Source organism: Ursus arctos, chromosome X (genome assembly GCF_023065955.2).
Source record: "Ursus arctos isolate Adak ecotype North America chromosome X, UrsArc2.0, whole genome shotgun sequence".
Taxonomy (NCBI): Eukaryota; Metazoa; Chordata; class Mammalia; order Carnivora; family Ursidae; genus Ursus; species Ursus arctos.
In genome coordinates, this window is record NC_079873.1 from 41,318,032 (window position 1) to 41,344,272 (window position 26,241).

The 26,241-nt window shown below is 42.7% G+C and overlaps 1 protein-coding gene across 1 annotated transcript in view; it reads left to right on the forward strand.

Moving 5' to 3' along the window:
* Positions 1-8,016: 8,016 nt before the first annotated feature.
* Positions 8,017-26,241, forward strand: part of CLCN5 (chloride voltage-gated channel 5) — a 169,508-nt gene continuing 151,283 nt past the window's right edge. Inside the window, exons 1-3 of the mRNA XM_026513433.4 lie at positions 8,017-8,260; positions 8,881-8,997; positions 10,371-10,528. Of these exons, the coding sequence (XP_026369218.1) occupies positions 10,513-10,528 (16 nt within the window). The 5' untranslated portion in view covers positions 8,017-8,260; positions 8,881-8,997; positions 10,371-10,512. The remainder of the gene's footprint in view (positions 8,261-8,880; positions 8,998-10,370; positions 10,529-26,241) is intronic.

The following is a 26,241-nucleotide window of genomic DNA, read 5'->3' on the forward strand; positions in this document are numbered from 1 at the left end:
GCAAATGTTGAGAACTCGTTCTTTTTGATGGCTGGGTAATATTCCATTGTATATATGGACCCCATCTTCTTAATCCAGTCATCTGTTGAAGGGCATCTCAGCTCCTTCCACGATTTGGCTATTGTGGACATTGCTGCTATGAACATTTGGGTGCATATGGCCCTTCTCTTCACTACATCTGTATCTTTGGGGTAAATACCCAGTAGGGCAATTGCTGGATCATAGGGTAGCTGTTTTTAACTTTCTAAGGGACCTCCACACTGTTTTCCAGAGTTATGCCAGCCTATATGATCTGACCCACTGTAAGTTCTCTGAGCTCATCGCCAACCAGTCTCTCTTCCACCACGCTAACCTCCTCACTGTTCCCAGTCACACCAGGCATGCTCCCATCTAAGCCTTCACGCTTGCTTTCCCTCTGCCTGAAATACCCTTTCTCTAGGTTCTTGCATGAGCTATTCTCTCATTTGCTTCAAGTTCTTTTTCAAGTGTCACCTTCTCTCAAAGCCTTCTCTGACTACTCTATTTTAAATTGTAACCCACCCTCTAGATGTCTCCATACCCCTTTGCAGATTCTTTTTTACCTTAACTCCAACATATACCATGTAATATTCTTATTTATCTTTTTCATCATCTGTCTTTACTCCCCTCCCAAAAGGATAAGCTTTTTTTTGTTGTTGTTCACTGTTGTATTTTCTGTACCTGGAGCAGTAAGGCACATGGTAAGTACCCAGTGTATAAACAAATGGATATATTGCCTAACTTTGGTTGTAGTGTCCCAGTTCTTTTTTTTAAAATTTTTTTAAAGATTTTATTTATTTCTTTGTCAGAGAGAGGGAGAGAGATAGAGAGAGATAGAGCCCAAGCATGGGGGAGCAGCAGGCAAAGGGAGAAGCAGGTGGAAAGCCTGATGTGGGACTCAATGTCAGGATCCTGGGTTCATGACCTGAGCCGAAGGCAGATGCTTAACTGACTGAGCCACCCAGGTGTCCCTGTAGTGTCCCAGTTCTAACTAGTAATGGCTGTTTCCTTTTTCACGAACTTGGAATCTTACAGTTTTCAAGTTGTTGTTGTTGTTATTATTATTATTATTTTACCTCCATGACATTTTAGAGTCAACTTATCTACTTTGCAACTATTGTTAGATTCTGGAGGTTGCCAGAATAATAGACCAGTAGTAACAAAAAATAGAATTTATTCTTGTCATATTTGTATCTACTTTAATAAATCACCATTCTACATATTCTAAAGTACAGTCAGAGAAAGACAAGTACCATATGATTTCACTCAAAAGTGGAAGTTAAGAAAAAAAAACACAAATGAACAAAGCAGAAAAAAAGAGAAACAAACCCCAAAACAGACTCTAAACTATAGAGAGTGAACAGGTGGTTACCAGAGGGGAGGTGGGGGGGGGGAATGGGTGAAATAGTGAAGGGGATCAAGAGTGGACTTATCTTGATGAGCACTGGGTAATAGATGGAACTGTTGAATCACTATACTGTACACCTGAAACTAACATAACACTGTATGTTAACTATACTGGAATTAACATAAAAAATGAAATGTCTTACAAAAATATATTAAAAATGAGATAATCAAGCCAAGGGAAAATACAGATAAGAAAAATAGAACGTAGCTCGAGGTGAGGTTAACACAAAACACAATCTGTAAGCTTCTGTTCACTTGCTAGGGGTGGACCAAACATTCGGCTCTGAGCTGTCTAGTAGCCAATGCAAAAAGAGAAAGACAAGTGAGAGCAACGCTCTCCCCTGGGAAGCCATGTTCTTTAGCCTACCAGTAGATGGCGCACATTTCACGTGATTAGGTTACAGAGCCAGCCCTTTAATGCGGGCCTTCTAAAGGGAGCCTGGTATCAACGACAACAACAATTCTCTCTGAATTAAGGGCCTCGCTATTTACAGCATTTACTTCTTATGCAGTCCTGGGGAGAAACTGTTATTATCCCCACTTTAGAGATATGGAGACAGGCTCAGAGATAATATCTCTTGTTCAAGCCTGGAATCCAAACTAGCACTTATTCCAGAGTCTCTGCTTTTTCTATTAACGCCACTCTGTCAACCTGCTGTCATTTGGAAAGCTAAGGCAGGTTTCCTTTGTTTTCTGACTGGTGGAGCTCTTGGGAAGCTGTCTTTGACCGGAGGGCTTTCTTAGTGCTGCTGCCACAAACCGTGGTAGGACTCGGAGACTAAATTCGGGCTTTGAGGCTAAGAGCTGTTTCAGACCAAGCAAGTCATGTAATCCGCATGCCTCGGCTTCCTCCTCTGTCAAATGGGAGTGCTAACAACTGCTCCACGGAATTCTGAAAGGGGTGTGAGGATAGAAGGGGGAAAGAAGGGGGAAGGTTTTGCTCTGCAAAATAGAAAACGCTGTAAGAATGATGCAGTCAACCTAGCATTTATCGAGTACCGACTATGAGCTGGGCGCTGTGGTGGTGCTGGAAGGCAAAACTACTCAAAGTGTGGTCCGTGGCCCAGTGCCAGTCCACAAACTGTTTATTAGTGGTCCGTGACAAGAAATTGGGAGTAAATGTTTCAAACCGTAACAATTTGACAGAGTAATTCTATGTCGAATATAATCGTAAAAATATTGGGCTTGAATTTTGTATGTGTTTGTTTTGATTTGATATTTCTAGTAATTCATTTTTATTGTAGTTCGTCAAAGTTTCGGTACAGGTTGGGTTTGGGGTGGGGTGGGGGGGAATGGTCCCTCCTCACAAATGGTTCGAAAAGCACTGCTTCGATGAATATAAGGAAAATAGAGGATGTGGGCTGTGCCCTCAGGGAGTTCTCACGCTTGTGGGTGAACGGGTGTCACAGTGGTTCTGAGACACCACTGCTAGGATTTCACATGCTTCAACTCTTTCACGGGACAGTAGGCTATAGGGAGCTGGATGTGCTTACAGAGTCGAGACCTGCAAGTCCTCAAAGCAAACAAACTCTCATATTCGCCCCCTCGGAATACCAGCAGCTCTAATCTAGATAGAATCGGACTTCTCTCAAATAGAGGGCAATCTGATACATGAGTTTTTAAAAAAAGATTTTGTTTATTTGTGTGTGAGAGAGAGCGAGCACAAGCAGGGGGAGCGGCAGGCAAAGGGAGAAGCAGACTCCCCGCAGAGCAAGGATCCCAGTGCGGGAACTGGATCCCACGGCCCTAGGATCATGACCTGAGCGGACAGGAAGGCAGACACTTCACCGACCGAGCCACCCAGGCGTCCCTGATACGTGATTTTTTAAGAGTAAAATTTCTCATGGAAACCATCTGTGAAAAATTATGCTGGGCCCAATTAGAGAACTATAAAGATTGGGTTTTGGGCGCCTGAGTAGCGCAGTCGTTAAAGCGTCTGCCTTCGGCTCAGGGCGTGATCTCGGCGTACCGGGATCGAGTCCCACATCAGGCTCCTCCGCTATGAGCCTGCTTCTTCCTCTCCCACTCCCCCTGCTGTGTTCCCTCTCTCACTGGCTGTCTCTCTGTCACTCTGTCACATAAATAAATAAAATCTTTAAAAAAAAATAAAGATTGGGTTTTTGCATATCATAGACTTTCAAGTATATGCTTACAGGCTAATGGCATCTTTCTTTTGTCGATACTAAGGCAGTAAGCTAACCAATTGGTCCTTCAATCTAAACACTATTGTTGACAGGCTATTCAAATGTTTTTCTACATTACTTTTCGGATATATAATTGAATAGGTAATACACTTCCGTGGCACAAAATTGAGAAAGTACTTGGCTTAGCATCTTGCTTTTTCATAGACCTTTACATATGAGCACATAACGAGTTTTCTCATTAAGTAGACATACCAGTATTTACTTGGTCAGTCCTCTATTGATGGACATCTGGTTGCTTCTCATTTTTTGTTATTACACACAATGTTACAGTAAATAACCTTGTACACATAACAGTTTATACCTATGCAAACATAACTGGAGGAGAAATTCCTAGAATTGGAATTTTGGTATGACGGTCTCATGTATTTGTACTTCTTACAGTTATTGCAAAATTGCCCTCAATTGACTAGTTGCACTCCCACCAGCAATTTATAGTGGACTCTCCCCCATCCTGGCTTTGTCAACGCAGTGTATTGTCAATGTTTTGATACTTTACCAATGATATCTCACTGTAGTTTTCATTAGTGTTTCTCCAGTCATGAGTTTAGTTACCATTATTGGCATAGAAACCATTTATCAATTTTGATACTCAGCTGTCCAGATACAGGGCAATTACAAATGATCCTAGATCACTCTATTTTCAGAATTTCCTAACCTACTGCTTCAATAGAGCCCCAAAGCTAGAGAACTTTGTTCATTTCCTTTCATTCTGCCCCATTTTTCCAGAACTCTCCCAGGCATTTCTTGGGCACCCCAGATATTTTATTTTAAAACCAGTATCCCTATGGGCTAACACGGTGCCTGGCACAATAGGAAGGGTTCAAACAAACTTGGAACAAATAAATAAGAACAACACCAGAAACATTCACTCACTACTTCGTATGGCTATGTACTTATGTAATTTTCAGTGTGTGTTTGCAATGACAGTTTCAAAACTAAAGATAGGGCGGCTTTAGACATGATATTCCATGTGCCACAGTGAGCTATTGCTCTGGGGCTTTTTCTTTTGCGAAATTCACTTTCAAGTGTTACATTTTATTATACAGAGAAGTTTACTGTTCTATTCTTTCTTTATAGTTAAATTTTAAGAGTACATAGTGTTTACTTTTTGCTTTATAAGACCTGACATGGCTTTTGACCACTGTGGGGGGTGGGGTGGGAACACTTAAAAATTCCTTCCACGGAAGGGGGAGGAAAGCAGAGGACTCATTTATGTTGATTTAGCTACACTCTTTTGGCCAGATTCGCTTGTGACCATGTACGCCCACTTGCGGGACACCTGGCCAAGGATCTCAGGGGGGAAGAGAACACAGAGTTAACAGAATCTATAACTCTTGACTAAATTATTAACTTTGCTTCATTAGCACCACATTCTAACCACTTCACTTGGCAAGGTATTGTTGTATAAGCATTTATTTACTCACCACGTAAATAGCTCCTGCAAATCTTGTAGAACCAAAGGCTGAAAGAGAATTCATCATTAGCATTACCATCTTCAATAGTAATACTACCTGACATTTATTGAGTGTTAATCTTTTCTATTTTACATCCATTAGTATATTTTATGCTATAATCCCATTTTACAAATAAAACCCCTGCAACAGAGTGAAATTAGGTAACTTGAACGAGGTGACACAGCTATTAAATGTCTGAGTCTGGGTAGTTCTGAGCCCAGGCAGTCTGGGTCCAGAGCCCACTCTCATAACTGTTTTGTTTTGCAATTCATAAAAGGTGAAATAATCTTTTTTGAAATATGCTCCTGAAGTCCCCCTGTGGGAGCCCTCCAGCCTGTCAGTGGTCAGTGGCGACACCAAGTGGTAATATGTGTGTACCGCAGCCCTCCAACTTGACATTAATCACTCTGGCTCAAACTCTTCCAAATAAATTTATATTTGCTCGCTCTATAGAGGTAGCTTCATGACAAGTCTGCTTCCGATCAGACTGCTATCCTTCAACCTCTCTTTTTCTTGTCTCAGAAGAAAAGGCATTTTTTCCAAGGTTAGCTTCTATTTTGCATCACATTTCTACCTCCACATATTTTACTCCATTATTTACCCCCCCCCCTTTTCTTGCCTCTTCAATTTCTGTCTCACCAGCAGCTCTTCCTGCTCAACCTACAAATAAGCTCTGGTTTTTCCTATCCTGCAATGACAAAACTAAACAAATGAACCTCTCTTTGAACAATCACCCCCGATTCACTTTTTAAAAAAGATTTTATTTACTTGAGAGAGAGAGTGAGGGAGGGAGTGAGAGAGAGAGAGCATGGGGGTGGGGAGGGTCAGAGGGAGAGCAAGACTCCCCACTGAGCAGGGAGCCCAAGACAGACTGGGGCTCGGATCATGACTGAGCCCAAGGCAAATGCTCAACTGACTGAGCTGCCCAGGCACCCCACCCTCCCATTCACTTTCTTAAAGAAGAGTTCCAATAATGGGATTCCCTTGCTCAAAAACCTTAATTCTTTTCCAGTCACTTTCTGAATTAAGTACAAACCTCAGTCTGACATTCAGGATCCTCCAAAATTTGGTCTGAATTTCTGGTTGTATCTCCCTGACACTTCCCTACTCTAAGCTTCAATCATCCAGGACTACTCACACGTCCTCATAGGTGATTTCCTTTGCACGAGTTACTATCTCCACTTGGATTTACCTTTATCAGAGGACTTAGCCTAACTTTTCTTGGATTCTTTCTAGTTTCTTGTGGCTAACTCCCACCCACCCAGCCATTAGACTGTGAGGGCCTGAAGGCAGAGACTAAATGCTACCGGGAGATAAAGTAAAAATCAGCTTGGGGGCGCCTGGGTGGCACAGCGGTTAAGCGTCTGCCTTCGGCTCAGGGCGTGATCCCGGCGTTATGGGATCGAGCCCCACATCAGGCTCCTCCACTAGGAGCCTGCTTCTTCCTCTCCCACTCCCCCTGCTTGTGTTCCCTCTCTCGCTGGCTGTCTCTATCTCTGTCGAATAAAATAAAATATATATAAAAAAAAAATCAGCTTGGACCGAGAAAGCAAAAATCTGGCCATTCATCATGCTGGAGTAACAGACACAGATAAAGCCAGCTACAAATTTCATAGGGAACAATATTTCTCCCAAAGACACACTGCAGCTGTAAAGTGATTACAACCCCCTTTGAGTGACCACCGCTTTTTTTTTATTCACTGAGAAACTTTGTTCTCTACAAACGCAGACTATCAGAGATTTTGCTGTTTGAAATCACACCAATGAGAATAAAACATCCCACATTTGTCTGGAGGACATAAGGTTCTTGGACACGAAGAGGCAGCCTTGATTTCCTATCCAGGTGCAGAGCTTTGGATAAGGGGTATCTGGACACAACATTCCACATCTATTTTTACTTTGTGGTTCCCAAGGAAACAGGTCTCTGGGTTCATTTCACAGTCCAGACCTGATGTTGACCCCTTCACACAGTCCTGCTTTGTGCTTCCCAAAAACAATCCTTCGTTTAAAATTTATCTAAACTCTACCGTTCCCTCAAATTCTGTAGTGACTCTTTTTCTTTGGTGAGGTGCCCCATGGTTTCTCTTGTGTGTGATCTTCTTCATTGCAATCGTCAAAAAGCTTGACTTTTAGATTACCTGGATTGATTATATGGATTCCGGTCTCAGTTCTGCTGATAACTAATTAGCAGGATCACCTTAGTAAGTCAACTCACACCACTGGTCCAATTTCTCTTCTGTAAAATGAGGGGACAGTTTCTTCCAGTTCCAGGTAGACCTCAGTTCTGCCACTTAACTGAGACCTGTGATTTTTGCTTTTTCTGAGCCGTTTAGTAATTATCAAAATGGAGATAATACTGAAAACTGCTGTGTAGATTATCCAGTCCTGCAATGAGGATCAAGTTGACTGTTAAAAGCATCACTATATTTGATCACCATTCCTACTCCAGTTATATGAGCTAGGACGAGTTACTTAATCTTTCTGTGCCTCTATTTTCTCATGAATAAAAGTGGAGAATAATAGTAAGTACCCCAGTGCGGTTATTGCGGGCACGAAATGAGATGAAAATGAGCTAAGGGCTTAGGGCAGTGCCTGGCACATAATTAGAGGCTCAAAATATGTGAGCTAATGTAATTAGTATTAGATTACTGCTGTGGGCCAGAAGCTCAGGATAAACAGTTTCATTCTAAGGACAAAACCCCAAAGAACCGTACCCCAGGCTGGAAACAGTGAAACCTAATGGAGCATTTCTTTTTCAAAAGCAATTGGCACGCCCAGCACTGGGTTAGGACCCGCCCAGTCCTCATTAAATATGGCAGCGAGCAGGGCCGAACGACTGCGGTTGCGCACGCGGAAACCCCTCCTTCGCCGCTTTCTCCGCCCGGTCGCCCCCCCTGCTCGCCTCATCCCCGCCCCGGCTGGGTGGAGGTGCCGGGAGAAGGCCGGCCAGGGCGCGCATGCGCAGACGTTGGCTGTGCTTGGCCGACACTTGCGAGGCGCCTGTCACATGAGCCGCGCGCCCGCTCCTCTCCCCCTCCTCCCGGCTGGGCTGTGAATGAAGCTCTGCCGGCTACGTGGGGCGCTAGCTCAGCTTGGTGTCCTGGACGCCAGAGCCGACTGAGCGCTCGGCCCGCCGGCGGCCGACAAGGGCTCCGCTGCCCCTGACCTCGGCGACAGGTAAAGACAGAGGGGCTGTCGCTTCCCTAACAGGTCTTTCGCGGGCCGCTGGCCCCCGGCCCACCCGCGGAGCACCCCTGGGGCGCAGCGACACAGGGGAAGCACTCCCCCGCTGGCTCGGCCCCCCGGAGATGGGGGTTCCCCTAGCCCGGCCGCCGCCGCCTGGCACTCGGAGGAGTTAGACCGGCTAGTTCTAGCCAGTGCAGGGCGGCATCTTCTCGGGAGCCCTGCCCTATTCTCCGCGCCAGGGTCCCTGCGCTGTCCCAGCGAAGTTTTCTCGCGGAGCGGCGCCAAGCCCGTCCCGCTTTTGAATGGGGGGAGGCTGGCTGCAAGGCGTCCCCTTTCCAGGACTGGGGCAGAGTGGTTTTGGCTGGTGAAGCTCTGTTGAGGCCCCGTTCTTCTTTCTCCTGCTCTGGACTCGCAGGTTTGTGTGGGTCTTAGCGAAGTGGACTCCAGACTCTCCGAAAAGTCGTTGCTGCGAGTTTTCCTTTTTTTCCCCCCACTTAACGCGGGTGGCTGGTTCTCTCCAGACTTTCTAGGCTTGCGCTTGAACGCCTTCACCCTGAAGGGGAAAGCTTTACCTTCACATTGATGCACGTTTACCTTTCTTAACATTTCAGAGCAAATCAGTTTCCTGGAGTGCCAAGCGAAGTTGTCCGTGTGCCCGTGTAATAACGTCAGTGTAAGCTACCCTGAATAAGTGAGGGAAATCCAGAAGCGTGGAGCATAAAAAGCCAGTAAGAATCTGCTTTACGTCAACTTCATGCATTTATTAGCAACTACCCGGGTTTAACTTCAGATGTTAAATTTCGCCTGGTCCCACGAGGCGCGGACCACTACTTAACTGTACGCGAAATAAGGGCGGGGGGGGGAAGGCAAACCAAAGCAAACTGTCCCAGGTTCCAGATAAGTCATCGGAGCACTTTTTCTTGGTGAATTCATCCTTGGACCTGTGAGTTCCTAAGTTTTCTTGGACTTCGCGAACTTTTCTTATCCAAAGCATTGTTTTTTCCCTATCGGTGCTTTTGGGACTAGTGTACACATTGACAGTCTTCTCCTGAAAAAAAAAAAAAGTCATTAAGGAAGACCAAAATGATGACTCTCAAGTTCGTATTAGTGTTAAGTATGTGTGCGTTAGCGCTTTCACTTCGGCGGTGGAGGTGTTGCTGGTCTAAAACCTATGGAAATAGCAATGTACTTTCATGTTGACCAACTCAAAAAGGTGAGGGCGTTTTCTTAGACAAAGCAGATGCCTTGTATGCTAAATAAGGAAGACCAGTTTATTAATTAAGAACTTGTTTAAGTGGACAGCACAGTGTTTAATATATTATGCCTCTGAGTCAAACGTAGTGACATTTCCTTTTTTCCCCCCTCATTCCTGGCTTCTTTCCTATCCTTGCAAATTGTATTGTCCTAAGACTGAATTCGACACTTTAAATTTAGGAATTAGCTGAATTAATTTGGTTGTATTTAAATTACGATTCTATTTTTACATTTTTCTTTGTCTTTGGTTATTCTTTCCCTTGAATATGAAAGCAATATATGCTCCCTATAGGACATTGGCAAAGTGTGGGAAAGTATAATGAAGCAGAGAGGAAGAACCATGACCCAAAGGGCATTGTTCTTAACTTTTTTTTTATTATTATTATGCTTCGTTTCTTTTCCATTCCAACACGGGCTATTTTAAAACTTTAAGTATTACAAAATTTGCTCTCCTTTCTGCTAATTTTTAAATGTAAAGTTGGTGTTGGGGGGTAGGCGAGGGCATCGGATATTATGTTGCTCTTCATTCCCCAAACTGTGGAACTTGATAGGAAAAACATCTAATGATTATCTCATTCAACCACCTATCCTTTGAGATGCTGAAACCCATTTACTGAAAATCCAGTGATTCATGCAGAATTGGACAGCACTCAGTGGCAGTAGTAACTGACTCTAGATCTTTTCATTTTGTCTTTTTAAAGCAATACCAAGCTGGGAAAAACTTGACACTGTGCATGTCTGCATATCTTTGAAAGAGAGGTTCTAAGAGGGACAGGAGGTAACTTTTAAGGTTTTGAAATGTTTTTTTTTTCATTTAGGTATTCATTTTTTCTGTTCACATTTTCAGGTTCAGGTCTTGAGCTACTTGCAGATAACAGGGCCACACAGCTGCTGTTCCATCTACATCCCATTTGAGCCTCCTTACAAAACTGGAGGAATTTGGGAAACTGAGTGTGTGACCCCCCAACGTGGGAGAGGACGGGATCAAGATGGCCATGTGGCAGGGTAAGAAATCAGTACTTCTTTCTCTAACTGGTTTTTCCTCCTTCTCTATCCTCCATCCCAACCCAACCCCCCAAGCCAGTGGCAGGCAGCCAGCGGTTTCTTTAATTTAACCCTTTGTCTTCACTAGGACAAAGGATATTAATTTAAAAGAAGTTGCTGCTAGCTAGAAGTTTAACGTATTTTAAAGTAGGGGTGGAGGGGTAGGGAGAGGGAAGTAGCCAGAAAATGTAATGCCAGAAGCATTTTCAAAGAACTCCCTTCGTTTGAACATGTGCTTGTGGGGTTTATATGTGAGGAAACAGAATTTTTTTTTCATATTTGTGTTTTTCATTTGTTTCTGGCAAATTCCTTTCATGAGTTTCTCAATGGTCAGGGAGACAGATGTCAGCACCTCCCTGGCTTCCTCTTCCCAATAAAGACTTTAAAGCATATTTACTGTTATAATGCTTATATTTGGTGATAGAAGGAAAATGCCGATTTTAATACTGTGAATTACCCAAGAGCAAAACTCAACGATATCTTGCCTGATGGATTTACATCTCCTGTGAACCTGGGAATTCCTACCGCATACGAAGTTATTTTTTATTTTTGGTGGGATTGAGGATTGTGCCTTTGGGAGAGTATCAGAATTTCTGGGGGTATGTGGGCTTTTCATGTTTCTCCAAAGGGAGTGTAGGTTTAAGAAATGATAGACAAACTCTGCCCAAAGTGGTCTATGACCCACAAAAGGTTAAGGACCACTTAGATGGAGTAGAATTTGCAAGAACTTGAATAGCTATAAGTATTCAACAGGTAGGTTTGTTGTTTGAGGTCTCTGTTAAAACTGTCTCCTGCTGGTTCTGGCTGCAAGTGTGAAGGCACACAAACATAATAAGTATTTTTGATGTACGAGGATCGTCAACTTGAAGACATTTATTGAAATGGGACTTGGACTGTATTGCTTGCTTTGACGCACACAGTGGACGCTGATCAGGAGCAGTTTGGAAATTCTTACTTAAATCCCGAGACATTCTTTTCAACAAACATGATACTGAGATGCGTAAGACACAGAGCCCTAGAGGGTTCCTTGTCTTATGGGAAAGACAGACATGTATAAACAAATATTTGTGTTAGGTTGAATTAAGTGTCAGAATAGAGAGAGGTGCAAAACGTGACGGAAGCCCAGAGAAAAGCATGCTGAATTTTGAATTTTGAGCTGGTCTGAAAAAATGAGTGGGAGTTTGCCAGATGGGCAAATGAGAGAATTGCATTCTGGGCAGACAGAGAAGCACTGTTTGGGTACTTCCAAGTTACTCCGTTTGCCTTGTGTGAGTTGTGTGGGCCACGACCTCGGACGAAGCAGGGGAAGGTAGTCGGAGGCCAGATAATAAAGAACCTTGTATGTTCTAGGAAGGATTTTACACTTTATCCGGGAGACAAAGATTCTAAACAGGGAAGTAACATAATCAGATTTTGTTTTAGAAAGATTACTTTGGCAGCAGTGTTGAGGTGGAGTTGGAGCTGGGGAGAAAGCAAGCCAAGAACCAGTTAGAAGGTTTCTGGTAGAGTAGTTGAGGGAGAGAGATGGGGGTCTGAGCAGAAGTGGGGGCAGCAGGGGCAGAGAGCCACGGGATGAATTCTGGAAATGTCCTGTGCCTGGATGTGGGAGGAACAGCCGAGGCTGACACCCAGTTTGGGTGTTTGGGGCCGGTGGTGCCAGTCACTGAGATGGGGACCATGGGAGGAGGTCAGAAGGGCATGGGGATGGTGGGAAGTTAGTGTCCTGACTTTGGTTTGGCCTCTTTTGCTTGGGACACCTGTGGGCTGTCAGGTCCATGATTGAAAGATAGTGCTGGGAGTAGGGAACTGAAGTTGGTGCAGGTGGGGATCTAAAGTTTTGGTCCTAATGATGCAGAAAGAGCTTGTGTTTTTTCTGTTTAATGGGAAACATCATTAGTAGTTAATGATTTATTTATTTTCTAATAAAAACATTTTAATGGATGCCAGTTCTTAATAAAATGTCGTATTTTCTTAATAAATAATGTATTTTGCTATCTCAGGCCCTGAAACTGGATCTGCTTAAAATGACATTGGAGTAAAACCAAATTCCTAGCATTAGTGAAGAGGGGAGTATTCCATATGAGTAGTTGCAACTTATTCTTTGTTTTGTGCAACCTCTGAAGTGACAAGTATAGTATAATGATAGTTTGGCTGGCAATATGGTATAGTAGTTAAAAATACGGTTTTGGGTTCACCTCTGCTAGTTCTATCCCTTGGTAGCTGTGAGACCTTGGGCAAGTCCCTTAACTTCTCTGTGTCTCACTTTCCTCCTTTGTAAAATGAGAATAATAATAGAACTCACCTTACAGGGTCATTTTGAAGATTAATCTATGCAAAGCACTTAGGACCTCGTAAGTGCTGTGTAAGCGTGTGCCTTTATTCTTAGTAGTAAGACATTTAGAGTACTGCCCAGCATATAGTAAGTGCTCATTAAAATTTAGCAGTAGCTGCTGTTGTTACTATCATTACCACTGCTACTACTTAAATGACTACTACTATTGTTGCCACTATTATTTTGCTCTAGCCTGAGTTGGGCCTGGGGCCCTGTTCTGTGGAGGGAATTTCAGGTTGTCCTTGGAAGCCCTGCCCTGTGGTCATCTGTTTGGGTCTTTAGGTAGAGGGTGCAGTCTGGAGAGATGCTTAGAAAACATCTAGCCCAACCCCAGAGGTTAAGTGATATACCCATTCTTACACAGGTTGATAGCAGTGACAGGACTAAAACCCAGGTGTCCTGGTTCCGTATTTCAATTTTCTTTCCATGGGCTCATGGAAGAGGGAATGTGTGGGTCTATCATCAGCTCAAGGAAGCTCTGAGTCAGTTTGTGGAGCTAGTTGAGGAGCTCTAAGAGCCAGAGGAAGCTGAGTCTCCTTAGCCTCTCAGGTCAGTGTTGTCTAGCTCCTCCAGGGAGAATTTTATCAGAATTCCCGTACCTCTTAAACATGGCTGACATGATTGACTTCATTCGGTGAAGCCCTCTAACACATTTCCTGGCTCCTTCCTCAACAGAGTCTACTGCGCATAATTTAATATTTTTGGTAACTCAGGGTCATCACCAATACCATCAGTTTTTTTGGTCTAACAGTCAAGAAATTACTGCCGAGAGGACTAGCCAGTTTGGGGTGGGATGAGGTCGGAGGCATGTGGTCAGGTGTTATTTATTTATTCACTTATCGTTGATTAGGCACCAGTTGTGCATCAGGCACTGTGCTGAGCCCTAGAGGTGCAATGGTTAGTAAATGGGTATGGTCCCTGCTCTCATGGAGCTTGCCAACTCGGATAAAGGTAGTGTTTCAGATTCACGAAATGATTGATTTAACAAATGAGCCGAAGTAATTTGGAAAAAATGACGCCAGTATAAATTTAGAAGATGAAAATAGTGTGTCTTTTAGGAGGGGGTGCCTCAGATTGTCCACAGTACTTTTTTTTTAAAAGATTTTATTTATTTATTTGACAGAGAGAGACAGCCAGCGAGAGAGGGAACACAGCAGGGGGAGTGGGAGAGGAAGAAGCAGGCTCCCAGCAGAAGAGCCTGACGTGGGGCTCGATCCCAGAATGCTGGGATCACGCCCTGAGCCGAAGGCAGACGCTTAATGACTGCGCCACCCAGGCGCCCCCACAGTACTTTTAAAAAGGTGCCTGCTCAGGTCTCAGGCCCCCAAATTGTGATTCAGTCTTAGGACCTGAGCATTTAAAAAAAAAAAAACTCTGTAAACAATTCTGATGTGTAATTCTGTTTGGGAACGGTTACATTAAAGAATTAAAACTTTTTTAAAAAGAGAGATGATAACAGAACTCAAAAATATAGGAGAATATATAATCATGGGGTAGGGAAGGTATTTGTATGCATAATATCAAAGGTAAAATAATGAATAAAATATTAATATAATCAACTATATGAAAATTTAAAAATTCTTCCAAAAACCATACAGTTAATGAGAAAACTGGAAGCAATTGCAAAAGACTCATTATTCTTAATACATAAAGACATACAGAGCAATAAGAAAAATGTGTTTGACTAGCGAAGGATGGGAATAGGAAAATACATAGAAGAAGAAGTCTAAATGGCCCATAAATGTGAAAAAATGTTCTCAATGGTAGTCAGAGAAAGGAGATTTAAGATGGCATACCATTTTTCTCCAATATAATTTGCAAAGATTAAAAAGGAATGACAAAACTCAGTGTTGGCAGGGGCAAGAGGAAGCAGGCATTCTTACACACTTGTGGTGAGAATGTCACTTTGGTGGTGTTTATCAAAAGCTTTAAAAACCATATTTCCCTTTTGACCCAGCATTCTTTTTTTGGAATTTATCCCAAGGAAGTAATTAAGGATGTGCACAAATGTATGTCAATAAGGATATTCATTGCAGCATTTTCTAGAGTGGGAAAAATTGGTAACACTTGCATTCTCAAGTAGCCATACAGTGGACTACTATAATTACTAAAAAGGATAATGTTGAGTTCTACTTATTAACAAAGAACATAGGTCCATAATATGGTGCTATGTGAGTGGTGATGGGGGAAGCAGATCCCAAAACTATTGATAATAATAGTTAAAAGTCTGGGCTCTGGCATTGAAAGGCACAGCATAGGGAATATAGTCAATGGTATTTTAATATACCATTGCATGGTGACAGTTGCATGGTGACAGATGAGAGCTACACTTGTGGTGAGTACAGCATAAGGGATAAACTTGTGGGCTCACTGTACTGTACACCTGAAACTAATGTAACATTGTGTGTCAACCATACTAAAAAAAAAAAAAAAAGGACACCTGGGTGGCTCAGTTAGTTGGGCATCTACCTTTGGCTCAGGTCATGATCCCAGGATCCTGGGATCGAGTCTGGCATTGGGCTCCTTGCTCAGTGGGGAGCCTGCTTCTGCCTCTGCCCCTCCCCCTGCTTGTGCGTTCTTTCTCTCTCTCTTTCTCTCTGACAAATCAATCAATCAATCAATCTTAAAAAAAAAAAAGTCTGGGCTCTGGGCTTAGGGTTGGATTGAAATCCCAGCTTTATCAGCTGGGTGATGTTGGGAAGTTTCTTACCTGAGTGTTCCTCAGCTTCCACGTTTGTAAGGGAGGGACCAAATAGCAGCAAACCAGTAAGTTCCCAACTGGTACACCTATTAGGATCACCTAGAATCTCTTAAGCCCTCCCAAGCCCAGGCCTCACCCAGATGATTAAAAGCCGCAATCTTTGGGGACTGGATGCAGCCTTCAGGAGTTTTGAAGCTCCCTGGGTGACTTCAGTGTGTAGACAAGTTTGGGAATGGTGGAGCTAACACATAGGGTGGGTAGGAATACGAGGAAATCACAGTGTCTGGCATGTGGTAAGTAGTCAATACATGGTAACTATTATTAGTAACTTATTTTTAAATTAATAATATGACCCCATTTTAATTTACGTGTTTATGTCCATATGTGTTTAATGTAAAGGAAAATTTGAGGGCATGTCCACAAAAGTATTAAAAAAAAGAAATTACAGTTGACTTTGTTTTTGTTTATTTGTATCTTCCAACTTTTCTGTAAATAATATGGATTCCTTGCTAATTTTTTTAAAAATATTTATTTATTTATTTATTTATTTATTTATTTATTTATTTATTTGACAGAGATAGAGACAGCCAGCGAGAGAGGGAACACAAGCAGGGGGAGTGGGAGAGGAAGAAGCAGGCTCCTAGTGGAGGAGCCTGATGTGGGGCTCGATCCCAGGACTCCGGGGTCACACCCTGAGCCGAAGGCAGACGCTTAACCGCTGTGCCACCCAGGCACCCCTCCTTGCTAATTTTTTAAAAAGCCTAACTTCTGAAGGAAATCACCGATATACATGCACAGCTTTACATACTATTGTATTTATAACAGTGAACAACTGAAGACATAATTTCCATAGTAGGGGAATGTGAGTAAATTATGGCAGGTCCACATAGTAAAATATTTGGCCATTAAATATCAAGACTCATGCTGAGAAAAATCTTCATAATACAGTGGAAAAATATGGGACTATGTTATTTCTGTCTTTTTAATTTGTTTATATATGTTTTTATTATGTTATGTTAGTCACCATACAGTACTTCATTAGTTTTTGATGTGGTGTTCCATGATTCATTATTTGCGTGTAACACCCAGGTCTCATTGCAGTACGTATGTGTGGGGATATGTGTGTCTCTGTGTGTTTACATGTTACATATACGCCTGTGAATGTGATGATAAATGTGGAATAGAAGGAAAGGAACCAAAATTGTTAAAGTGGCTATATCCAGGTAGTAGGAAGCACTTATTTTTTTCCCTTTTTCATTCTTCTGTTTTCCAGATTTTATACAATGAGTATGTATTACTTTTATAATAAAAAATTAAGTTATTTGAAAATGCAATGTATAATAATAGCACTACCACCAAGGAGTGAATTGTGTGGGCTTCTGGACAATTGCTTCAGTCACTCTGTGCACCCTCCCATAAAAAAAAAGAGCCCAAGACCCCAAGAGCAGTTTTTTTGCTACTAACACTTCCTCAAGTACTCTTGTGATTTTTGGCCGTCTCTCCTGTTAACTCCAGAAACTCTTTTGGGAGTGAGAGTGGGGACAGGCAGGGAGATTGTGAAAAAATTGGGAAATTACACTTCATCTAATGTGGGGGTTACATAATAAGGTGAGGTGGCAAAATATGTCAGGATAAGCGTGCACATGAGGCAGAGGAAAGCTGTAATAAAACAGATAGTTGCAATGAGAAACTCCGAGCTGAAGGAAGTACGTTTCGAACTCACCGATTTTTTTTTTTCTTAGCACATCACTGTGTATTTGTAAACACTCTGGTGATTTAGCTAACACATGCGGGCCGGGGGAGCATCACAAAGCAGCTAGTGGATTGCTGACAGAGCTTCAGTGTGACATCTGGATCGCCGTGTGGCTTGAGAGTTGGACCACCATCATCTAGGAGGAGCCGTGCGCTCCTGCCTGTTCACCAAAACATTAGTATCTGCATGACTCTCAAACAGAAGTCACGTTGTTAGAGCAGGAGGAGTAAGGACGCAGAACATCCCGCCCCTCCCCTTTTTCTCTTTATCTGGCAGAGGGTCTCACCTACGGCAGGTCCAAGAAAAGCGTACTTCAGTCTCTCTTCACTCTCGCCCCCTACAACTCCTCAGTGGGGCCGAAGAGGTGGGGGGATGGGAGGGGGTAAACAAAAATAATCTTTCAGAAAATGTTTCTCTAAGAGCCAGCCATTCCTTCTCAAGCATACGGCTGTGGAAGGAGCATGGGCCTTGGAATCGGATACATCTGAATCTGAACTCAGTGCCGCCAGGTGGTAGCCGAAGTTAGCTAAACTTGATTGTTTCATTAGGGGTCAAGTGCAGCCTCTGGGGACAGACTCCCTGGGTTTGTATATTGGCTGTCGCTGCTAGCTGTGGGCAAGTTATTTTATCTCTTCATGCCTCACCTTCCTCATCTGTAAAATGGGTTAATAATAATCATACCTCCTCATTGGAGGATTGGGAGGATGAAGTGAGTTAATACATCTAGAGCCTTGGCACACTGCCTGCCACTTGTGAAGCACTCACGAATGTTGACTTTTACTATTAAAATATGCAAAAGGATATGACAATATTTGCCTCACGTGGTCATGGATGAGAATGAGAATCACCAAAACACTCACCTGGTGTAGCCGTTCTGATTGTACTCTAATTGTGGCAGAAAAAAAGATCCATATACTCTGAAAGGAATGTTTTTAAACTGGAAAGGATCTTTCAAGGTGATCGGTTTCCAACATCTCATCTTACACGGGAGGAAACTGAGGCCTAGGGCAACTCATTCTGGGTCACAGAGCTGTCACATGTCGAGCCAGGACGAGGCCCCGGGCTCCTGATCGTCAGTGCTGTCTTGCATGCTTACTCTGCTAGTCTGTCTGTCTGTCTAGCCCTGCTGCAATTACACTGCCTCCCCTAGGCCTGGCTCTTTTATAATTTTCTGCTAGATGTTAGTCTTCGCCTCCTATGCATTATGGCGACTTTGAAAAGTTTAGCGTGTTTTTTTTTTCCTCCCCAAAGAGTTGTTTTTTTTTTTTTTTTCACTGAGGCTTCCAGGGTATGTTTTTTTCTTCCAGTCACTCTGTTGACATTTTTGAAATAAACTATAGGTTATGTTTTAACCAGAATTATGATTCAAAGCTTCCTGTTTCATGTAATGCTGTTCTGTGTGTGGCAGGATGGGGGGAGGGGGGACTAGAAAGTTTCACCCTGGGTGGCAGCAAATACCAGATTCTCCTTTTTTCCTGCCTTCTGTATTTATCGACCCATGACCAGACCAGAGAAGCTGTTGGGGAGTTACTAGGATGAGGTAACCCCCTTAGTAATGGCATATTTTGATGCTTTTCAACCCAGTACCATTCAGGTATTAGGGAGCATTTTGTTATATTTATTTAGGATTTCTGCCCTGACGACTTCCATGAAGAGCAACCCAGAAATTACAACATAGAGCCGTTAGAAATAAATCAAGGAAAGGGACTCTCCAGTGGAAATGAAATAGATATTACCAAGCATGTGAGATACTCAGGACACTGAATCTTTTTCTTTTTCTTCCCTGCCTTTGGCTCTCACACAAAAAGAGAAGCACACTAAATTACATTATTATTATTGTTATTATTTTAAGTTTTTATTTTAATCCTAGTTAGTTAATATATAGTGTTATATTAGTAGTTTTAGGTGTACAATACAGTGATTCGATACTTCCATACCTTAAATTACATCATTGACATCTTCTGGCCCCCAAAAAGTACTCAGATGTTGAGAACCCTCCTGGCCCTGTGTTAAGCCTTCTGGTCCTTCCACCACCCTCCCTTGCCCTGGCCTGGCCTGTGGCTACCTTTGACTCAGCACTGAATTTTCCCAGGTTGAAATCATAGCTTTTCCTATTTAGCTTGAGAGTGGTGAGAGGCAGGTGGGCAGAGGAATCACCACCATCCAGATTTTCAACTCCGCCAAGGCCTTCTCTTCCTCGGGTTCTGTACCCTGGTAATAAGTAATAACAATAGAGCCTCATTCTCTCCATTGAATGATTGTACCACCGTCCACTCAGCTATCAAAGCCCGAAGTCTGAGAGGCATGGCCCCTGCTCTTCTCTGCCTGCAGTCGCCTCCTGATGGCCTTCATCTCCAGTAGGGTTGCATTCTGGGCAAATGTCTACTTTCAGCCATCAGTTCAGGGTCGTCTCTTCTCCGTAGTCTTTCCCTAAGCCTTGCCCATCCTCTGGTAAAATGAGCCTTTCCCTTCTTTGTGTGTTTCCCCGCTATATCATCTACCCCTTGAGGGCATTGGCTGTATTTGTTCGGTACTTTTGTTTTCAGGTCTGCTGTGTGCTGGGCCCTGCATTGGGCAGGTGCTGGGGTTATAGCGGTGAATGCAAAAGTCCTGATTCTTGCCCTCCCTGAGCCTTGCCGTCATGTGGGGGAGTTGCAATGCAAACAGGTACACGGGTATTTCATTATGAAGTATTATGAGTACTGAGAAATAAAGTCCTCTAAAAAGAATAATAAAGGAGACATAACTTTTTGGAAGGATGGGTCTGGGATGAAGCGACAGGTTCAGCTGAGACCAAAAGATGAGTGGGAGTGGTCTAGGCAAAGAGTTGGGGGAAGGGTGTCCCAGGCAGAGGAGATGAAGCAGAAGTCCCCGAGGCGGCAAGAACCTGGATTCTTACCCAGTGTGGTCCACTGTGGCTGGATGATGGTGAACGAGATATCAGGGGCACGGGATGAAACTGGAGGCGTGGGCAAGGCTCTGGTCGCACAGGGTTTGTAGGCCATGTTACTAAGTGTCCTAAATACAATAGGAAGGCTTTGGGGAAAGATTGGATGGGGCAGGGCAACAGTGAATGTGGGGAGGGTCTCCTTCATCTTCATATACCGACTACCTAGCAGAGAGTACCCAGCAGATACTATGTGTTCATAGAATCTTTGTGAGTAATAATGAGTAATAATTACCTTCCCTTCCTACCAGGGTTGCCATGAAGGTTAAATGAGGTAAGATATGCTAAGGTGTTTTGCAAAATAGAAAATGTTAAACAGGTGTTCTTCTAGATGTGATTCACTAGATTCTGTGCGGTGATGCTTATCGATGTTCACCATCATGGGAAAAAACCCAATTCTCTGTTAACCTAGCAATCTCTCAATCAGATTATCCCATACCACAAATATGCTGATATACTGAATTTTATATATTCCAAGTGTGCCTTCGTTGCCAGTGACTTTAATTATGAGCGAGTGGAAACCACTTTTTTTTTTTTAAAGATTTTATTTATTTATTTGACAGAGATAGCGACAGCCAGCGAGAGAGGGAACACAAGCAGGGGGAGTGGGAGAGGAAGAAGCAGGCTCATAGCGGAGGAGCCTGATGTGGGGCTTAATCCCGTAACGCCGGGATCACGCCCTGAGCCGAAGGCAGACGCTTAACCGCTGTGCCACCCAGTCGCCCCGAGTGGAAACCACCTTATATCACACCATTATGTAGCACTTCTGATGTTAGTGATTGTTGTGAGTGACGTTGCCAGGAGCAGTATGGGTTTCTCTTCTATGCTGAATTCACTCAATAAATCTCCAAACCTAAGGAATTCATTATTTAGGACCTGGATTAATTCTGAGGAATAGCACCCTCTGAACTTGGCATTTGGATGAGGGCAGAGGTAATCACAGTGAGGTGCAGCTGCCACCCACTGTGGCATTTGGTTTCCTCGAGTGTGTTAAAATAAAAGATGTAACAAAATCATCAGTGCTTTGCTATTTTTGTGTTAAATATCTCGTTCTCTATTTGTGCTACAGAAACTTCAGACCAGGTGATTGATTTCAAAGCCCCATTTTGTGCAGTCAGTGGGAGTATAAACTGTTAGGGCCCATTTGGAGGGCAGTTTGGAAGTCCTTATCAAAATGTAGGATGTGTGTATCTTTTGTCTCAGTGAATCTAGTCTAAAAAGGAACTGCACAAAAGTCACTTTTCATGAGGATGTTAGTTGTCTCATTGTTGCTACTCTTTCACTGTTGACAATCTTGATGTCCATCATGAGAGACTGGTTATGTTAATCATGGCGTAGGTACACACTCAATGGAATGCTGTGCATTTCATTAAGAAGAATGAGGTATACCTGTATGTAATGATAGGGAACGGTGTCCAAGATACATTTTAAGTGGAAAAACAGGTGCAGAATGTTATTGTATGATCCCATCTTTACAACGTAAAGAAGGGAGGAGCTAAAGAATAGATACGAGTTTGTGTATATGTATACTTACATATACACAGACATTTTCTGGAATGATACGTGAGAAACAGTTATCAGTTGCTACCTTGGGGATTAGGGGTTGGGAGGGCGAGGGGGTTTTCATTTTCACTTGATGATACCTTTCAATACTGCTTGCCTCGTTTACAACAAGCCATAGTGCCTTTAAATAATAAAATTTAAATAACACCCGTACCTCACTTGATTCTTTTCTTGATGCTATTATACTAAGAAACAAAAAGGTATAATAATTGTTGAGTGAGAGGTCAGGTCTAAAGCACAGGAGGCCGAGTCTGCGCAAATCAAGGGCCTCTGTAAGCTGCCAGGGAATCATCATGGCTGGGGGGCTTAGGGTAGCTGTGGTTTTGTTAAAAGTTAATGTTAGGAAAGTAAGTGAGAGAAAATTAGGTAAAAAAAATCATGATTTTATTAGGTTTTTCTTTTTTTTTGATGAAGCAATTTTAATTATGTCATTAGTTTTGATATGTGGGTATTTTAATATCTAAGTTGCATGGTAATTGTATTTTAGGCCACAATTAAACAATTAAGTGTCTTCGTGTCTGGATAAATAGTTGTTGTTCTTGTTTGACTTGTTTAAATATTATAAGTGAATGCTAGGCTATAATTTCTTGAGCTTTTTGCCTAAGGTCCTGACGAGGAATGCAGGTATAGTCTTATGTTTGAAATGAAGAAGATATAAGTTGCCTTCTATTTACATAATAAAGTTTTGATTACATCCTCAAAGGCTTTAAGCTCGTTTTAGCTCACTTCCCCTGCAAGAAAACCACTTTGGCCTGAGATACGAGTAGTAAGAGGGATGTTCAAATGAATGTCCTTTTGGGGGCGCCTGGGTGGCTCAGTCTTTAAGTGTCTGCCTTCGGCTCAGGGCGTGATCCTGGTGTTCTGGTATCGAGCCCCACATCAGGCTCCTCCACTGGAAGTCTGCTTCTTCCTCTCCCACTCCCCCTGCTGTGTTCCCTCTCTCGCTGGCTGTCTCTCTCTCTCTCTGTCAAATAAATAAATAAATAAAAATCTTTTTAAAAAAATGAATATCCTTTTGATTTGCTATAATGAATAATTCCTTTCCTCAGCTGCATGTTTAGAGACCAGAGTCTCTAGCTTGTCTTAACTGACCGTGGTTTGCTAATATTTGGAATTTTAGCCAGTGGATTAAGAAGCAAGACAGGTTTTACTCTTGGATGTATAATTGTACCTATAAGATACATAATTGGGCGGAGACAATAATAATTGATGGGAACAATTGTGAGAAAAGAGAAAGGCTAAGTAATTTCAGGCTGTAGATTGGTAGGGAAAGAGGTGACCCATAAAGAGTGTAACTTTTGAGAGATTTTCTGCTTGTGGAAATGTAGAGCATGAGTCGCTGCCCGGAGTGTGGTTTGAGGTTGAACCTGAACTTGGACCTGGATGTTATGCTTAGAGAGCCAGACAGGAGGATTTGTATCCTTGCTGGTGATCAGAGAAGCTGTTAGAAAGGCCCCAGCTTGAACTTGGCATAAATGATGGAGGAACTGAGAGAAGAAAGCAGACATCCTAGAAAGAGAAGACCCTGAGCTGTGGGTGGGCCGGACTTGGGATGTGCTGAGAGCCTTGGCTGCCCCATGTAGAGGATGTTGCTGAGAGGCCTCGCTTCATAGTAAAGTGTTCTGATTTGATTGAGGTTGAGGAAGGGAAGAGAAAAATAATAGCTATCATTTATCAATTATTTACTGTGTGCTTTCCCCAAGTGCCTTACATGGATTCTGAGCTTGTAACTGATAGCGCCTGGGTCCAACCAAGGCAGTCTGGCTGAAGAAGCTGGGGTCCTGACTCTTCTGTATCCCTAGGTCCATTGCTCCAAGAATTCCTCCTCCACCGTCACCCCAAAGACAAGCAAGGTGGTGGCCAGGTATGAAAGAGGAAAGCTTTTTGTTAGAGTCCCCTGGGTGCTCTAATGTTGGTACTAATGAGCAAGTGCAACGATCTCAGGAGAATGAGACGGCAGAGGCTTAAATAAAGAGTGGATGGAGGAATGGAATGCAAGTCTGTGGCCCAAATTCTGGGTTATTTCTCAATTTAAGTAAGTCATTTAGTGAGTATCTTCTGTGGGGAAGACACTACTAGGTGTCACGTGTGCGACTAAGAGGAAACAGAAGCAGACACTGTCTTCCCCACAGCTAGTCTCTGAGGCACTTAAAATATGTGCACAAATTGCCGTGATTGAAGCTAGCGTCGGATACACATTGTAAGAAAGGTTTAGAATACCGCAGAAGTTAGACAAGGGTGAGGTGGGGGCATCTGAGGTAGACCATGTAGTATGGGGAAAGTTCTTTTATAGTTGCTGATGTTGGAGATAGGATTTCAAGCAGCAGAGCATACGGTACATTTGAGGGAATGGGAAAAAAGTATCATGCCAGGCTGGTTACATTTATGTGCATTGTCTCATGAAATCCTTCTAACAACCCTTTATCGACCAAACAATTTATTGTCAAAACTAGGACACTTCTGAGAGTGAAGTGGTGTGCTAATCACATGGGGTAGGCATATAGACAGGGACAGACCCAGAAAAAACCAGGACATATGAGGCAGTTGATATTATCCTTATTTAACAAATGAGAGAAAGGAGGTTCTAAGTCACATGGCTAGGAAGCAATAGAGCCAGGATTTGAAACCAGCGGTGGCCCCCAAGCTAAGAGAGCCGTAGTTCATTCTGTAATGAACTGTAAGCAGTGGGGGCCATTGAAGGGCTTGGAGCGGAGAATGCCATGGCTATTACCGTGCAAGACAGGTGGGAGGCAGATACGGCAAATGGGGAGATTAGTTAAGAGATTGCCGGAAGAGAGTCAGGCAGAACATTACAAGGGTCCGGATAGAAGATGTTGACTTTGGGGATTTAAAGGAGGGGATAAATGTGAGACACATCACAAAGGAAGAAGTGACAAACCTTGACTGTTGGTCAGCTTTGGAGGGAGAAGAGTAAAGGATGACTCAGGATTTCAATTTCTTTTAGTGAAAACATCATGTTAGCCAAAAGTAGCCATCGTAACCTAGAAAGGTTATGTGAGTTTTCATTAGCGTTTTAGACTTAAGGGAAAATCTGTTTCTCAGTACAATTGACTGACTTGTAATCATAAATTATTTGATCCTCCTTTGCCCATATTTACTTATCTGTAAAATGTAATGTTGTCTAAAAAGCCTCCAAAATACCAGAGCTTGTCTGAATGTTTTTTTTTACCTCCGTATTTTCAAAATTTCAAGCGCTTGCATCCAGTAATGTGAAATTGAATCCCAGTGTTGAGTACACTCACTTTTATATTCTATTGGCAAAGAAGTAATGATGTGCTGTCTCCTGCTTCTGTTAACACCTTTAACTAAATGCCAGATGGATTCTAATGCCTGCTTTATTAAATTTTTTCTATAGCTGTCTTAAACTGCTATTTAAATCATTACGACTTGACTTTTTTTTTAATGATTTTTTATTATATTATGTTAGTCACCATACAGTACATCCCCGGTTTCTGATGTAAGGCTCGATGATTCATTAGTTGTGTATAACACCCAGTGCACCATGCAATACGTGCCCTCCTTACTACCCATCACCAGCCTATCCCATTCCCCCATCCCCCTCCCCTCTGAGGCCCTCAGTTTGTTTCTCATAGTCCATAGTCTCTCATGTTTCATTCCCCCTTCTGATTAACCCCCCTTTCTTTATCCCTTTCTTCCCCTACCGATCATGCTAGTTCTTATGTTCCATAGATGAGAGAAATCATATGATAGTTGTCTTTCTCTGCTTGACTTATTTCACTTAGCATTATCTCCTCCAGTGCCGTCCATGTTGTAGCAAATGTTGAGAACTCGTTCTTTCTGATAGCTGAGTAATATTCCATTGTATATATGGACCACAACTTCTTAATCCAGTCATCTGTTGAAGGGCATCTCGGCTCCTTCCACGATTTAGCTATTGTGGACATTGCTGCTATGAACATTGGGGTGCATATGGCCCTTCTCTTCACTACGTCTGTATCTTTGGGGTAAACACCCAGTAGTGCAATGGCTGGATCATAGGGTAGCTCAATTTTTAACTTTTTAAGGGACCTCCACACTGTTTTCCAGAGTGGCTGTACCAACTTGCATTCCCACCAACAATGTAGGAGGGATCCCCTTTCTCCACATCCTCTCCAACAATTGTTGTTTCTTGCCTTGTCTATTTTTGCCATTCTAACTGGCGTAAGGTGGTATCTCAGTGTGGTTTTGATTTGAATTTCCTTGATGGCTAATGATTTTGAACATTTTTTCATGTGTCTGTTAGCCATTTGTATGTCTTCATTGGAAAAGTGTCTGTTCATATCTTCTGCCCATTTTTTGATTTGTTTATTTGTTTCTCGTGTATTGAGTTTGAGAAGTTCTTTGTAGATCTTGGATA